Source organism: Prosopis cineraria, unplaced genomic scaffold, assembly GCF_029017545.1.
Source record: "Prosopis cineraria cultivar Desert tree isolate PC_DT_omini unplaced genomic scaffold, ASM2901754v1 PC12, whole genome shotgun sequence".
Taxonomy (NCBI): Eukaryota; Viridiplantae; Streptophyta; class Magnoliopsida; order Fabales; family Fabaceae; genus Prosopis; species Prosopis cineraria.
Genome location: NW_026555343.1, coordinates 37342467 through 37359241, shown reverse-complemented (window position 1 = coordinate 37359241; position 16775 = coordinate 37342467). Strand labels below are relative to the sequence as shown.

General features: G+C 31.4%; 1 protein-coding gene across 1 annotated transcript; it reads right to left on the bottom strand.

Moving 5' to 3' along the window:
* Positions 1–13718: 13718 nt before the first annotated feature.
* Positions 13719–16775, bottom strand: LOC129289318 (proline-rich receptor-like protein kinase PERK3). Its single transcript, XM_054926084.1, has 8 exons — positions 16397–16775; positions 15883–16245; positions 15710–15796; positions 15129–15199; positions 14820–14899; positions 14570–14711; positions 14277–14435; positions 13719–13889 (listed from the first exon to the last, which is right to left on the bottom strand). The coding sequence occupies exons 1-8, from the start codon at positions 16773–16775 to the stop codon at positions 13719–13721; spliced, it is 1452 nt and encodes a 483-aa protein (XP_054782059.1).

Here is a 16775-nt window from a genome sequence, read left to right as displayed (position 1 = left end):
ACATACAACGTCATTTTCCTTTACAAATTTTTTTTCTTTAAATAATTTATCGTAAGCCAGTAAAATTATTTGTTGGAGAGGAGTCAATTGCGATAGCTGCGGTTGCAACGAGGGTTGTGAAAGTTTCAACAGGGGAAGATTTGACGAGGGAAATTGAAAAGGCAAAAGATAGTTAATTAAAAAAAATGATAAGAAAGAAATATTTAATAAAATGTACCGCAGCTTGAACCATACTAAAAAATCTCTTGGGCGACATGATAAAAGTACCATTAGAATCAGACATTGTCTTGACCTTTTTAGTGGGGAATGAGATGAGCGCCTCTGCTACTTTTACATCTTCTACCACCACTCTTACTTGATCTTATTGCATTTGCTTGTGGTAGATGGTTTGACCCAAAATGTAAGTACTTCCAAGAGCAACCAAGCATCTATTAGGATCCTCTAGATATAGCTTACACGATTCATTGGTATTTCCCACTGAAGGACCCTTTGACACACGTCTAAGAACATTACTCTCTTTTGTGCTATGATATCCAAGAGACTATGTATGAGGTATATCGGCAGTCGTCTCTTGTCATGAGGTCATAAAGGTCATCATCTCCTCTTTTATTTTTATAAGCCGAGCTTCCAAGCAGACTTCCAAACGAGCTTCAAATAAAGCTTTAGCATACTTCATTTTTTGTTGTCTTACATTTGTCATTACACTTTCCAGCTCCTCTTTTGTAACAACACCTGAGCTGTTAGGGTGTGCATATGCTCTAAAGTAATCTCTGATCTTCACATCAAATCCAATACCTCTAACTCACCCTGGATGCTTTAGTTTGCCTATAGCAACTGCCAAGATGTATTTCTACCCTCTAGAATAAAGGATCATTGAGATTGTTGTTCTTTAAGAGCCTTCTATAACAAACAAAATTAAAATCATAACATTTTGTATTGATAATTGAATAAAAAAATTAAAAAATTAAATGTTACTTATAATCCTTTTGGCAACCTCGCATGCCTTCTCACTTATATATCCTCCTTGCTTGTATTGATGACCATATCTCCATTTATCCTCACGAGAGATAGGCGATGGTGGGGATAAGAAAATAGAAGAATCAATTTAGCTTCTTCTTCTCTCTTCCTCAATTAGCTTCTCATCCATCAAGATATCATCAATACGATTATAACCCCCATGAGGTATTGTATAGGGGCATTTATTTCTCCAAACAATTTCTTTCCCTTTTTGCTCGTTTCTCCTATTAATAAAAAATTAATAAAGTAATATAATTAATTAAATTAAATTACTATAATTAAATTAATTAGAAATTGACTTACCATAGCTTTTTTAGGAGTTTAAATCCTATAGAATTCCTACATGTATGTTCATCTAAAAACTGGTATGTCTCGAGAGGATTAGGACGAGGCTGACCTTCTTTTAACTTGATATGGATAAATTTCCTAGCAATATCAGTCTTAAAATCTCTCCAACATTCTCCACAATTTTTTAGCATCTATCTCCGACATGCTTCATCATTCAAAACATCATAGATGAGTTGGAATTAATAATAGTTAATATTTTACATGTAATAATTACAAATGTTTATAACTTTAAAATGATATACCTGAATGCTTTCTCAAATTTATTCCTTCACATATTCTGGCACATCAAGCCAATCTTCATAAAAGATATTAGACTTATTACGTGATAGAAGCCCAAGGTAGCTGACAAACTCAGCCTTATTTGGCCCTTGCAGTTTCTGCTGTCGATCGAACTGGATTGGTAATCTACAGCTAGTAGTCCTACTCAAGGTCAACTGTCTTAGTCACATGCCCTATCTATCCCTTCTCACTAACTGGCTCTAATTGGGATCGCTTTCACCTCTATAAGCAACCTTTATAATAGGCTGGCTCGGAGTAACATCTGTAGTAGGTTGGCTCAAAGTAGCCTCTGCATAAGACTTGCCCTGAGCACTTTTAATAGGTCCACTCTTATTCTTCTCCAAGTTCTAAAAATAAAATATAAAGAATTGTAATTAAAATATAATTCAAATAATACAAAAATAACTAAAACACAAAGAATTGTAAATAAAACATAATTTAAGATTAGAAAACTAACATTAATTTCAAAATTAAATTCATATAGAGATATTCTCCTATATTCCTTCATGGTGATCACTTCATGTGTCATCTTTATCATCTATCTCATCTACATTTAAATTGGGTATTTCTGATAAGAAGGTAGGAGTTTTAGAAATATTGAAGCCTGTTTTGTTCTTGTCATCACTATCAATCATCCATTTTTTTCTTTGAGAGTTATTGACTAACGTTTATATACCGGATTGGTGATATAGAAAACTTGTTTTGCTTAATTTGCCATAATAAATGGCTTATCCCTATAAGTTAGTCTTTTAAGATCAACTAATGTAAATTCTAACTTATCCTCTTGAACGCCATTGATGTCAACCTACTTACACTTGAAAACAAGTACTTTAAATTTTGTACAATCAACCTCCCAGATCTCTTCACTAATCCTAAAATAAGGTATGGATGCCATTTATTCTTATCTTTCTTACTTGAGAAGTGCATAGCTTTAACTACTATCGTAACTCCACTATTTTGTATAGTGCTCTTCTCATTAAGAGACTTTGTATAGAAAGAATATCCATTAATATCATATGTACTCCAGCATATTACATCCACGTTAAGACCCTCTACTAACCATTTAATTGTATTAGAAATGTTATCTTCATTTAAGACTTTTTATTTGAAACAATCTGCAAAAGTCCTGTTGTACTCTTTCGAGAACCTTTGTTTAGTTATTCTCAGCCGATTGCATTCTACCATTAGAAGTTCTATGTAAATCTATGTAATTTTGAACTTTGTCAATATTATTCAAGATATATAAATGTACTTCTTATATTTCATCACAATTCATGCTCTCTATTAATACCTCATGTATGCCCTAACCTAATTGTCTCCTTTCCTAATGATATTTAAGAAGCCCAATTAGTTTTATATTTGACAAGTAATTAGAACAAGATTTTATAGCTTCTTCAGCAACATATTTTTGAACTAAGATGCTTCAGGGTAGTAAAGATTCTTCACATACCCTTTCAATAGTTTCATGTATTTCTCAACTGGATACATCCATCGTAAGTAGACAGGGCCACACATTGTTACCTCCCTCACTATATAATATTAAAAAAATGAAAGAGTAAAGTGCATCTCTAGTTGACATAAGATAATACAAGCTTTTTGGTCCAACTCATCTAATTTAAAGGGATCAATAACTTTACTACATATCACATTGAAGACAAAACAAAATTTAGTTATTGTGTGCCTCAAATCTTCTTTCAATATATCTTGAATGGCCACTGATAATAATTGTTGCATCAAGACATGACAATTATGAGACTTTAAGCCTACTAGTTTTAACTCTTTTATTGACACAAACTTATTAATATTTGAAGAATATCCTGACAGCACTTTGATCACATTTAAATACTCACAAAAAAAAATTTTTCTCTACCTTGGACAATGTATGAGAGGCTGGGGGACAGTAAGTCCGCTTACCTTCTGATCTCGAGTGTAAGTCCTTTCATATTCCCATTTCTTTTAAATCTAATCTTGCATTCACACCATCCTTGGTCTTGCCTGGCATGTTCAAAAGTATGCCAATAATATTATCACACATTTTTTTCCACATGCATAACATCAATATATTGCCTCATCTTCAAGATGGCACTAATATGAAAGATCAAAGAAAATAGATCATTTTTTCGATATATTTTTGCACTTGTATTCTTTTAAATCGTACTAAAGATTGTGTTGATGTCTTTTACACGTTTATAGACTTACTCCCTGGTCAAAGCATTTAGAGCATGAAGGTACTCTTGGTAGCTATGAAAAGCTTTCTTTAATTTATGATAAAGGTGATCTCATCTAAGAAATCTTTGATGGCCAAGGTAGGCCATCTTCCTTCCATGTTAAAGTTGATGGTAGCATGTGCCTTCTTTATAAATTAGACATGCTTTGTGACCCTTGATGCTGTACCCAAACAAATTCCCATACATAAGAAAGTTGTTTATAGTACAAAAGATCATATCATGTAACTTAAAATTCTCTTTTTGATTTTCATCAAACACATCCACATGTACGTCCCACAACTCTTTCAAGTCTTCAGTCAAAAGGTGTTAAGTAAATATCAATGTCATTTCCAAGTTGTTTTGGTCCTAAAATCAATATGGATAGCATTATGTATTTCTATTTCATGCATAATCGAGGTGATAGGTTATAAATCACTAAAAGAATAGGCTATGACCTATATATACTGCTAAGGCTACTATAAGGATTCATTCCATCAGTAGAAAGTCCAAGCCTAAGGTTCCTTAGTTCATTACCAAATTTAAGAAATAATTAATCAATTTTCTTTTACTGAGGAAAATTGGCTGGATGTTGAAATTTTCTATTAGATATCCTCTCATCTGCATACCACCTTAAGTTCTTCGCATCATTAATATTCACAAAAAGTGATTGAACCTTGGTATAATTGAAAGATACCATAAGATGACCTTTGCAGGAGCCCTTTTCCCTTTGTACTATGTTGCCTCACATTTTGGACGCTTCTCCTTCCCTTCAAGCTCTTCTCTATATAGCACACAATCATTAGGACGTGCATGTATCTGTTTAAAATTCATACCCATTGGGTATAAGATCTTCTTGGCATCATAGTAATGATTTGGTAGTATATTTCCCTTTGGAAACATTATTTGGAATAACTCTAGCAATCATGTAAAACTTTGTTCACTCCACCCAACTCTTGCCTTCAATCTTGCCTTCAAGGTAACTAATTCTAACACCCCAGACAATAGACTAAAATCAGTATACCTCGGGTATAAAGGCTCCTTTGCATCAGTGTACAAGTTATTATACACATGTGCTCATTCAAAAGCCTCTTTCCCAACATTATGAATCATGTCCTCTAACTGATCTTCATCTATATCTACTTCATCATCAAGATTATGATCAACTTCCACATATTGAGACGTACCACTATGATTTTTCAATTGTTCACCATGCCAAATCTATATTATATAATTCTTGTAAATCCCATTGCAAATCAAGTGTTCTCTTATTTAGGTAACACTTAGTCTCCTCTCATTCAAGTAATTTACATAGGGACAATATAACTTCCAATTATTGTCAGCAATATTTTTCTTAGCAAATTCCAAAAACTCATTCATGCCATTATCATACTCATCACTCGTTCGTCTAGCATTTATCCAACTATGATCCATATGTCATTGCCTAAAGAAGAATAAAACTAATGTGCACGTTATTGTCTTCAAACTATTTTAAAAATGTAAATTCCTAATTAATCTAAGATTTTAAGTAATTTAAGGAATAAATTTTAATAAATTTGGCAAAATCTCCCCTAAAAATTAGACCTCCCAAACTTTTAAAAAAATTTAAAACAAAAAATTCATGATTTTATTCCAAATAATAATCACATGTAACAACCTAAAAGCCTTTTGAAGCCACTAACAGCACTTCCAGCAACAATCAATATCAATAACAACTAAATTTGAAGCAATTTAAGAGAGAGAATGAAATTCACAAATTTTTGGAATAATTTCCCTTTAAAATTAGACTTCATTCCAACCAATTTTATGAGAAAAAGATAAGGGTTAATGAACGAATAAGACTCTGAACTCTTGCTTGAAAATCGCTTTAAACCCTGAACTCTTAAAATATGCAAAATAAAACCTAAATTTTTAAATTCATAGCAAAATAAACCCTGACTGTTAACTTTTTAACATCGTTACTATCCACGCAAGTACTATTCAAGGTTTATTTTCCTACGAATTTGACCCTGACTATTACAGTACTCATGTGAACAGTAATTGTGTTATAAAAGTTAGCAGTTATGGTTTATTTTGCTATAAATTTAAAATTTTAGGATTTATTTTACATATTTTAAGAGTTTAGGATTTAGGGTGATTTTCGAGCAAGAGTATTAAATTACTAAATTAAAAATATCTAAGAGTATTAAAACATTAAAAAAGACAACACAAGTAGCATATAGCATATTAATTTTACTAAGTAATTTATCAAAAGGGGACTATAAGTAAAGCACAAGAGTGAAGAGAATACATATTATTATAATCAGATTTTTTTTTGTTCTCCCCAGTCTGCCAATTCGCACTTGCCATTTGCAGAAAATCAGATTCAAATTTGAAGATTTCAATCCCCATACTAAATAATTTTTTATTGCCAAAGAAAGACAATGCACGTGAGTGATGTTGATAAGAATGAGATTGTTTGGTCAAAGTTAGTTCTTTGTCTCCTCCTCTTTCTAATTCTTCATCTCTCACTCTCTCTTTCTCTTGCCTCTTTTGTTCAGCTTCAGCACTCAGCGAGCATCACGTCTTCGACCGGCGCTTCGTTCTTCTTCTCTTTCCGCGGCGAGATGCAGATGCAGACCGACGGCAACTTCAAGCACTCTCTATCTCACCCTTTTATCAGCCATTATTAGGTTAGTTTTTCTTTTAATCCTAAAAAAATATCAGTTCATGTTATAACAAATTTATTTTCTAATAAAAATAAAATTAATGTTTGGTTTAATGATTTTAACTGAACATATTTAAAATTCTTTTGAAACCCAACCATTTTAAAGTTGGACTAAAGATGCAAAATAATAAAATATATCAACTCTTCTTTGTAATTTTCTCCAAAAAGTCAGTGCATCTCCCACTTACACACAGCGCTGCCACTGCTGGTACCATCTTCATGAACTTGTGCGTGTGTTCCTCGCGTTGACGTTTCGAGGCTGGGTCCTCCGTCAGATCATTATCCAGGCAAATTACTCCTCCTAAAGCTTGAACCACCTGCTTCCTCACATGAATTAAATTCAACCCTTGTTTTTTTTTTTTTTACATTTTCTTATCAAAATGAAGAAGGAAATTAAAAAAAAAACAATTCTCAGATAGTCAAGTTTATTTAATTTCATCTTGGAATTACCAAGTGTATCTGTTATATCAGTATATGTTATAATAGTGAGTCATATAATTAAGCACCGCTAGGATAGACATCGGAAAGTTTAAAAATCAAAATCACGATTATGCATGGGACCAAACTGTAGTTTGAAATGCCAAATGATTCCTTTGGATGTTAATGTCATTTTGGCCCTGTATTTAATTTGTAGAAGTAACAAGGCACTAGTGCAAAATATGATTTTAACAACATATTTTTTATCACAATTTTTAAAATAACTGTAATAGTAGATGATATAGTGGCAAACTTGTAAATAAATAAAAAAGGGTAGATTTTTTGGCCACAATCATAAGTAATAATTGTTGCCGTAAATTATTAAATTTAATTCTATGACTTTAATTAAAAATTTTAATTAATAACTTAATTCAATAATAAAAATTAATTAATTAATTTAAAATATATTAAATGTGTCTGACTTACTTAATTAATAAACTACTAAAATTAATTTAATTATATAAGTTTAGTTAATCAAATAATTTAATTAAACTTAACTTTTCTAAATTCAAAGACATTAAATATCATTAAATTAAAAAATTAAATTAGTTATAAAAATTAAGTTGTTTAATAAATTAAATTAACTTAATTAATTAAAATTATTAACTAAAATCTGAAACTAATTAAATGATATTTTATTAAACATTTGAATTAATTATTAAAATTAAATTATGAACTAATTAGGAGAATTGAATATATTTAAACTATTAATTAATAATTGAAAATAATTAAATATTAATTACATTAATTAATAATTAAACATTACTGTAATAATTTTTTTAAAGAAAAAAGACATATAGCAACAAGTCTCATTAAACCTGTCACAAAAAAAAAAAAAAAAGCCATATAGTGGGTGGGTGGCCGGTGATGCAACAGAGGAGGGGGAAGATTGGAGGTGGGTATCAGTGGAAATATCACCACAATGTTGATCATGCATGATGAAGGGGGAGAGAGATGAGAAGAAGATGAAGAAGAAAGGAGACGGATTGGATCGAGTTGTAAAGAGAGAGAGGGAGGGGAAAATATTTAAAAAATAAAAGGTGGGACCCACTTTAAAATATTTTATAATAAAAAATATTTGAAAATTTACATATGGACCCTACTAATGGAAAAAAATTAACAAAGTAAATGGCAGGGTGATAAAATAAAATCTCTTTGAGGTTGATGGATATAAATGACCTTTTGAATTTAGGGTCATTTGTGACTTTTCGTATGCATTTCAAGGACATCTTTGACTCTTAACTCTTATTTTAATAAGATTTTAAGGGACCCAATGCTCTTATAAAAAATTTTAGGATGCTCAGAACTCTTGAAAAAAAGTTGAGGGCAAATTAATACTAAAGGATATAGTCAGATTTTTACTTATCACTGTGCATGGGCCCCACACCCATGCCATGTCAGCATATAATAGGAGAGTTAATGGTTCATTAACGGAGGGGGTTTTTTGCTCCTTGAAAAAATAGTTCAAGGGTAAAATTACCCCACTTAAGAGTATAGAATGCCTAACGCTCCTAAAAAACAAGTATAGGTGCAAAATTAGACTTTAATCCTAAAATATATACTAGGACTTAACTTTATTTTTTAACTTTTAGAAAATTATAAAATTCTAAATGATTCTTATCTTATGATTTTTTCCATCTTATAAAAAGTATTTTAATTTAATTTTATTCCAAATATACTTCTTTTTTAAAAAATATTAGTATATATGAAATTTTTTTTTGAAATTTGGCCCCCCAACCCTTGTGTTCTGGTTCCACCTCTACATATAGGAAAATGAACAACTTCAGTAGAGAACCAGAGGGGAAGAGGGATAAAGAGGTAATTTTACTATGTATTTTAATTTTACTTCAACACCCTTGGTCTAAAGTGAATTTTTAGAGTTTAAGGGGCATTCTTTTTTATTGAGTATGGTCAAGGACTCTTAAATGAAAATGTCTCGCACATCGTTCATAAAAAAAAATTGACTAAGTTGAGCAATGTAACAATTATATTAGTAGCAGAAGCATTTGACACAACAATGATTAAAATATCATCAACATATACTAAAACATGCATAAACAATAGAGGAATCAGTTAGAAGGGTAATAAAAGATGCATCAGATTTGGTGGCTACAAACCCAAGATGAGCAAGACAGTTGCTGGAGATGAGAAAACCTAAACCAAGCTCTCAGAGCTTGCTTACGTACATCCCATAAAGGGGTGGGTCAAGGATAATTAGTTCAAAGCTGTCACCTAGTCTAACAGTGTTACCTTCAAGTACTCTATTGACTCGGGGTAGTCCCTTAGGACTAAGGTCAGCTTCGACCTAATGGCGAAGTCGACCTAAAAGCATACCTTACCCTCATTGCAACATTGATTTTGTTGCAATGTGTGGTATCCTAATAGCTAATTTTACCAAATCAAGTTGGGTTCATACCTCAGAATTGAAGAACATCTAGTTCAGTTCTCAGGTAAATGATGGATAGGGTGATTAACAACATGTTGGTTATCAAGGGGACCAATCATTGTTGGCTTTGTTCCTTATCTATCACCTAGCTAAAGTATGCAAATTAAACATAGTCAAAATGAACCGGATCTTTGAACCCAAGAGGTTGCTTCATGTAAATTTCCTTATCAAGGTACTTGCACAAAAATGCATTTTGAGAGAGAGAGAGAGAGAGAGAGATTGGAAAAAATTTTGTCCATGTGTGTTGCCTTTTCAATTCCATGTCATCCTATGTTAGCATGCATCGACACTGTTAGGAGTAAGAGTGTTCAAAATGAAACTGATTATACCAAATCAGAATGAATTAAACTAACATAATTGATCAAAATAAATTATAAATAAGGTAATTGATCGGTAAGGTTTGGTTCAATTTTTTATTTCTTGAAACTTGAATCAAACCAAACCAAACCTTATTATATTTATTTTATATATTTGATAAATTTCTCTAAATTTTTTCTCTTTCCTTAATTTAGTTATTTGTAAATCACTAATAAAAAATCTATTACAATTGACTAAATTAACTAAATGTTGTCTATAATTGTTTTTGATAATTTTTTTAATTTCTAGGCACATATTTTAAGGATAATATATTAGTTTTTAACAGTTAAATGTGCTAATTAATTGTTATGGTTAAAGGCCAGGAAATTTTTCTTTAGAAGTTTTCCACTAAGTACAACTAATATATAATTAGTGTACTGTTACCTTGAAATTTAAAAAAAAAAATATAGACTTGCCTTATAGTAACATTTGACAAGCATTGATCATTATTTTGAGAGTTAAACAATTTTAGCTTTGAATATTTTATAAAGGATTAGTTGATATCCTAAATTTTTTATATATTTATGTAATGTTTTTGGATTATCAATTTTCAAATTGGATAAAGGACCCAAATACCATTATAATGCAAAGTCAACAAGAGATTTTGAAATGAATTATGCTAAGTACCTATAAGTCATAATCTAGGCTAGTCTATAGAGCTAGGAGACAGGCAGGCTTGTTCTACATAAGTTTGGTCTCTATGGGATCGACTCTTATGAGCTCATGCTCTTAAACTCGGTTTTTTGCAAAAATGATTGATTTCTAAAGCCTGGGCATTATTTAAAGGTATAATCAAGGCCAGGCCAATAAGCTCCCCCTCCCTTTACCTTTTTTGGACTTTTTAAATTAAAATTTTTAATTATAATAATATGAAATATTTTTTAAAGGAATAATCTAACTTTTAGCTCTTTACTTTTGTATCAATTATCAATTTAGTCCCTTACATTTAATTTTTATTAATTCAATCCTTTATGTTTGCTTTAGTTATCTTTTTAATCCTCTAAGCTTAAAAACACAAATTAGCCATGTGTAAATTATTTTGTTGATATGAAAATATGCACATGGATAAACGAATACACATCAACCTTTTTTTATATTCTTATTTTATAATTTCGAATATTATAATATTCCCTTCTATTTCCCAATTAGGGCGAATGGCTTCAAAGACAACTCGGCACTCGCATACGATCAGCATATCTCATATGATGATATGAAACAGTGATGTACGACGAAAAAGTGAATCACGATCGTAAGGCAGTGATGAGAGACGGATGAAATCCAATAGAAGGAATTAAAAGGCAAAAAGAATAGCAGAGTAATAGACTGATTGAAGAGAGGAGGACGCTGCGTTTCGTTTGGAGTTTTTTTTTTTTTTTCCTTTGGAAAAAATGTTCGAATAATTAATTTCTTAATTCTTCATATGTTTTCTTTTATTATTTATCTATGTCAGCAATATCTTGCCCTTTTTATTTAACTTACATGACTGTCATGTCGCAATTTCGTTAGTCACATCATCGTAATGTATAGGTGTTAACTTTTTTGTAAAGATTAAGGATGATGTCAATATTTTTAAGAAATAAAAAGGAGTAAATTGATAAAAAATAAACGTAAGAAACCAAGTGAGTGACTTGTGTAAATATAAAAAATTAAAAGTTATATACGTTTTTCTTTTTAAAATATAAATTATAATATTAAAAAATTAAATAAATAATAAAAAGTTTAATTTTAAAGTATAAACATACATTTTAAAGTTTAAATTTAATTTAAAAATAAAAAATATTTTTTAGAAGTAAAAAAAAAGCCTAAAAAGATTGACCTAATTCATTTTTTAAAGGTTTATTAGGGTTGGACTTCAAAGCCCAGTTTTCTTTAAAAGTGTCATTTTTTTAAAGCTTAGACTCTTATAAAAATGAGTTTAAATGGATGGTCGTTCATGCTCACCCTTATTTCCAACTCTACAAGTCTATATGTTCCCATGAACACATGTTTGGACTTGCAAATGGACAAAATAAGGTTTACTTTGGACTTTGCTCCAAATGGAAAGTTCATGGAGCACTTGGGATAAAGTTGGTTTTGCACTCAAACAACTTCAAAGAAGGCATGTAGTAAAAAATCTAAAAATACAAATTATGTTTGAAATTGATAATGGTTGTTAGATATTTCTTTTAATTTTAATATAAAAAAATTAATTATTTGATTTCTATAATTTTAGCTTTGTCATAACTCAATTCTTGAATTTTGACTTATTGTAACTTAGTCTTTAAAGTTTTAACCCAGTTATAACTTAGTCCTTGAACTTTGATTCGGTACAACTAAATTTTTATATATAATTTTAACCATTTTAAATATTAGTCATTATATTTTAGAAAATAAAAATAGAAATGTTAATAATTAATAAATCCTTGTAATATTTATCAAATAAAAAGTTTTAGTAATTGAAAATTAGTCCCTAAGTATCATTATAAATTAATTTTCAAGATTTAAGAACTAATATTTAAATGGCTAAAATAGTAGAGACTAAGTTGCAGTAAGTTAAAATTTAAAAATTGAGTTGTAATCGAGTTAAAGTTATAAAGATTGAGTTATAAGAAGTCAAAGTTTAGTAGTGATTGAGTTACAATTGAATAAAAATTAACAAAAATGATTAATTTTTCATTTTAACATTAAGAACCCAAACATATTAAGCTAATAGAAAGTTTAAGATACTAATTCTCCTTCAAAAAAACTTCTAATGCAAAATTGCACTGTAAGTCTTGTTAGAATTTTCAATTAAGGGTCAACATTAATCAAACATTGCTATATATAGGGCAAAATTGCATTATTTTTAAAAATTTTAAGGGTAATATTGCTCCAATCAAAATTTAGGATATCAATTGTATTTAACAAGAAACTTTAAGAGCAAATATATTTTTTTAACCCTAACTGTTAAAATATTCTTGTCCTCAAAATTTTTTTATTGATATAGAAATTAATAGTTAAAATTTATTAATAAATATATACATATATTGATTATAAAAAGTATTTCAAAAGAATTCAAACCTAAACCAAATTTAAACCAAATTATTTCAAAATCAAACCAAATCGATTAGAGAAAAAATCAAATAAATATCAAGCTTTGGTAGCTGATTTGATTGTTTCGGTACCGAACATGTGAACACTTTTAGGAGCATTATTGATTAATAGAGGAACGAAAGCCTTCAATTGTATAAACCATGAAGATCTAGTGAAAAAAATTAGAGGGACCTCCTTCAAAATCTATTAAAATTATAAGTCTCATAGATTAGTTTTTCCTTTATTTTATCAAAAAAGATATGGTCGTGCTTTTTGAAACAAGTGCTATCATATAATTTTTTTTTTTAAGGGGGTTGAGGGGGGGGGGGGGAACAATGGTGCGGTGTCGCTTATTTGAAGAAGACAAGAAGTGCTGTTTTTTAAGTGTTTTCGATATATTAGATATCACAGACTCTTGCCATGCCTAAAAAACGTGACGCTTTTTTTTTTTTTTAAAGCGCTGTCACTTTCTATTATTACAGAAATTTTGGTTTGTTAGCCAAACGTCAGTTTCCAAGGATTATTCAGCCTACAATCATTTTGAATTAAAATAATTCAAGAGAATTAATTAAATTGTCTTGATAAAATATTAAATATATATATATATATATAATAATTAATTTAGATGATCCAAATAATCAAGCAACCCCAAATTGTACTACGGACCTGCAAAATCTACCAAGAATGTGTGTGTGTGTGTGTGTGTGTGTGTGAATTATACTCCAAGATGTTTATTATACAAACATGTACAATCTCAAGATTAATAACCTTCCCAATATTGTTTCTTTTAATCAAATCATTTAGCATCATGTACTATAAAACTAATACGAATTCAATGTGATTTGAAGCAATTGCTCGATGCAGATTGAAATTGATCAGAGTCGTCACTGCCGTTGCAATATACATATCCTTCAGCTTGTGATGACCCGTTCCTCTGACTCCTCCGATTGGTCTCTTCCTTTGGATCGTCCAGACAAATATTTCCTACCAAAGCTTGAACTACCTGCTTTAATTATGTCATTAAATTTATTAACCTTTACCGGATTCACTATTTCAAACTAAGGTTAAATTAAGCAAAGTACTACTTTTCATAAATTTTGAATCATAAATAGATAAAGTATTTAATCTTTAAAATTTAACAAGTTCTTTATAAGCTTTAAAATGAATGGGTATATAATCCATTGGCATTGCCATTTATTATTTAACATTTTAATCACTATTGTTGTACCAAAAAATTTATTGGGATAGCTTCCCCATGCTAGAACATAAATCATCTGACTGATCATCTGTGATTTTAAAATATTCAAAAAGAAAGAAAGAAAGCGTGCCCAATTCTGGATTTGAGAACTCTTAAGAACACATTTTTAGTTTTCCCAGCGGGTCCACAAACCTGGCTCATTCGAGGACGACGACAAGGTGAAGAACAGACGCAATTTGCAGCACAAGAAACTATTCGAAACATCTCAGCAAAGTTGTAATTATTCTGCAACCTCGCATCAGCTATTCCCTCAAAGTTCCTATTTTCCATAGCTTCGGACAGTAATGGTCTCTGTCATTTTCATTCGTAATAACATGTATATATATACATCAGTGCAGTATTTCTGATGATAAAATTTTACCACTTACTATTTTGAAACTAAGTTATATATAATCTGAGATAATAATGTAAGAACTAATACAAACCCATTCGACCATATTGTCATCTGTCAAAGTTTTACGAGCAGGTTTTCGTCCTGTGATCAACTCCAGAAGCACGACTCCGAAGGAGAAGACATCTGACTTATCGGTGAGAATCCCGCTAGCTGCATATTCTGGCGCCAAATATCTGTATTCAAAGAAAACATACAACATATATATATATATGTGTGTGTGTGTGAACTTCATTGAGAGATCATTCAAAAGAGAATCTCACGAGAGAACAAATGAGACTTACCCAATGGTTCCCACTACTCGAGTAGAGTTGATCTGGGTATCAGAGTCTAATGAAAATTTGGCAAGTCCAAAATCTGCAACCTGATATTAATAGATTCCATACATTATTTCTTCATATGTGTGTGTGTGTGTGTATGTATATTATATTGATATTTAGGTGCCCCTGTGGGAAGATGAACGTAGTCCAGTAACTTTTCAATTTGCTATGTAGTATTTGAATGGAATCTTTGGTGAAGGAAAAACATTTCATTCAAAAAGTTCTAATACATATCTATTTAGGACATAATTACATGTATAAGTTTATGCCTACCTTTGGCTCAAAATTATTATCAAGAAGAATGTTGGCTGCTTTGATGTCCCGATGTATGATTTTGGGTTGACCTAAAAAGTAAAAATTCGTAGAGTAAAAAAGGAACTGTAACATCTCAAATTTTGGGTCTAAAAGTCTTAAAACAAATCTTTTGGATATCTAAATTTTGAGTTATGGATTTTTTCATTTATATCACAGATTCTATAAGAGAAGCAGAGCAACTTTGAAAAAATAAATAAATTGTGCTATTTGAGACTGAAAAAGGGGTTTAAAATGTATTTTTATCATTTAATGGACTTCAACTCTTCAAGAGATTTCAAGAGAATTTTAGAGGATCCACATACAAATTTTTAGATTTAGCTATGAATTTTCAAATTTCATAAAAAATTCTAGACTTATCAAATGACCAGAAACCTAACGATTAATTTGTGAATTTTATTTATGGGCTTCAATTCCCTTTTCACCTGAACCATATCGCTTCTAGTTGCAAAAGAAAAGTGTTAAAATTTTGGATTTGACATGAACTAATCGAGATATCGATCTACGCTGGACGGTTTACTTATATATCAGGTAAAACTCACAGTCTTCATGCAAATATGCCAATCCTTTGGCAGAGCCAATGGCAATCTTCATCCTTGTCGTCCAGTCCATAGCTGTAGTGCAATTTCCTGATGAATCATTTTGCATATATAGATCTATCTAGTATCTTAACAATGATTTTATATAAACAAGACTCTGATCTAATAAATCATACCGTGCAGGTGGAAGTCCAGGGTTTTATTGGGGACAAACTCATAAACGAGCATCAAAGTCCGGTGAGATTCAGCAATGCAGTAGCCGACAAGGGAAACAAGATGTCTGTGATGAGCTCTGCTGATGACCTGGACTTCAGTCTGGAACTCTCGCACTCCTTGTTCGCTTCCAGACTTGAGCTGCTTAATGGCAACATTTTGATTATCATTAGGCAGGACTCCTTTATGGACTGTGCCAAATCCACCTTGGCCCAAAAAATTTGACTCCGAGAATCCATCTGTAGCCCTTTCTAATTCTTCATATGTAAACGTGCTTGTTGGTGTCAGTCCTATGGCAATGGAATGAGACGTAGCATCTTCTTCAGCTGCTAGCAGAACGTGGCATCAATGGGCCACTGTATATATGCCTCTCCCTCACCCATCAATTCAATTCAAGTCTACACTCTTTTTAAATATAAGAAGGATCCATTTTGTTTAATTTGTTAGAATGAAGAAAGAAAAGCAGAAATGGTATACCAAAGCGTTGGTGCGATAGTGGAGGGTTATTGCTGATCAACCAACAGGGTCTCAATAATCTCATGCTTCTCCTCTTTCTCCATATAAACATTATGACGAAAAGCCCCAACGTCAGGACCGAACCAATCACCACCCCTAGGATCAGTTGCGACGACCCTGAATTCTCAGGCGACGGTGACTGTATAGACAGTGAAGACTGGGGAAACAGTGGCGGTGATGGCGGGGGTGGCGGTGAAGGCAGGGGAGGTGGCAACGGCGGGGGAGATGGTAACAATGAAGGTGGGGGTGGCGGCAGCAGCAGCGACGGTGACGGTGACGGTGACGGCCCAGACAAATCACCTAATGGGGAGTCTTGAGGTGTCGGAGACGGTGAAGACAT

What these genes read in the sequence shown, in the direction of transcription:
- LOC129289318 (XM_054926084.1), bottom strand. Translation starts at nt 16,775, where the DNA reads ATGTCTTCACCGTCTCCGACACCTCAAGACTCCCCATTAGGTGATTTG. An exon ending in CCTGGACTTCCACCTGCACG is followed by an intron (nt 15,797 to 15,882) that starts GTATGATTTATT and finishes ATGATTCATCAG; the next exon opens with GAAATTGCACTACAGCTATG. An exon ending in ATGACAATATGGTCGAATGG is followed by an intron (nt 14,436 to 14,569) that starts GTTTGTATTAGT and finishes TGAAAATGACAG; the next exon opens with AGACCATTACTGTCCGAAGC.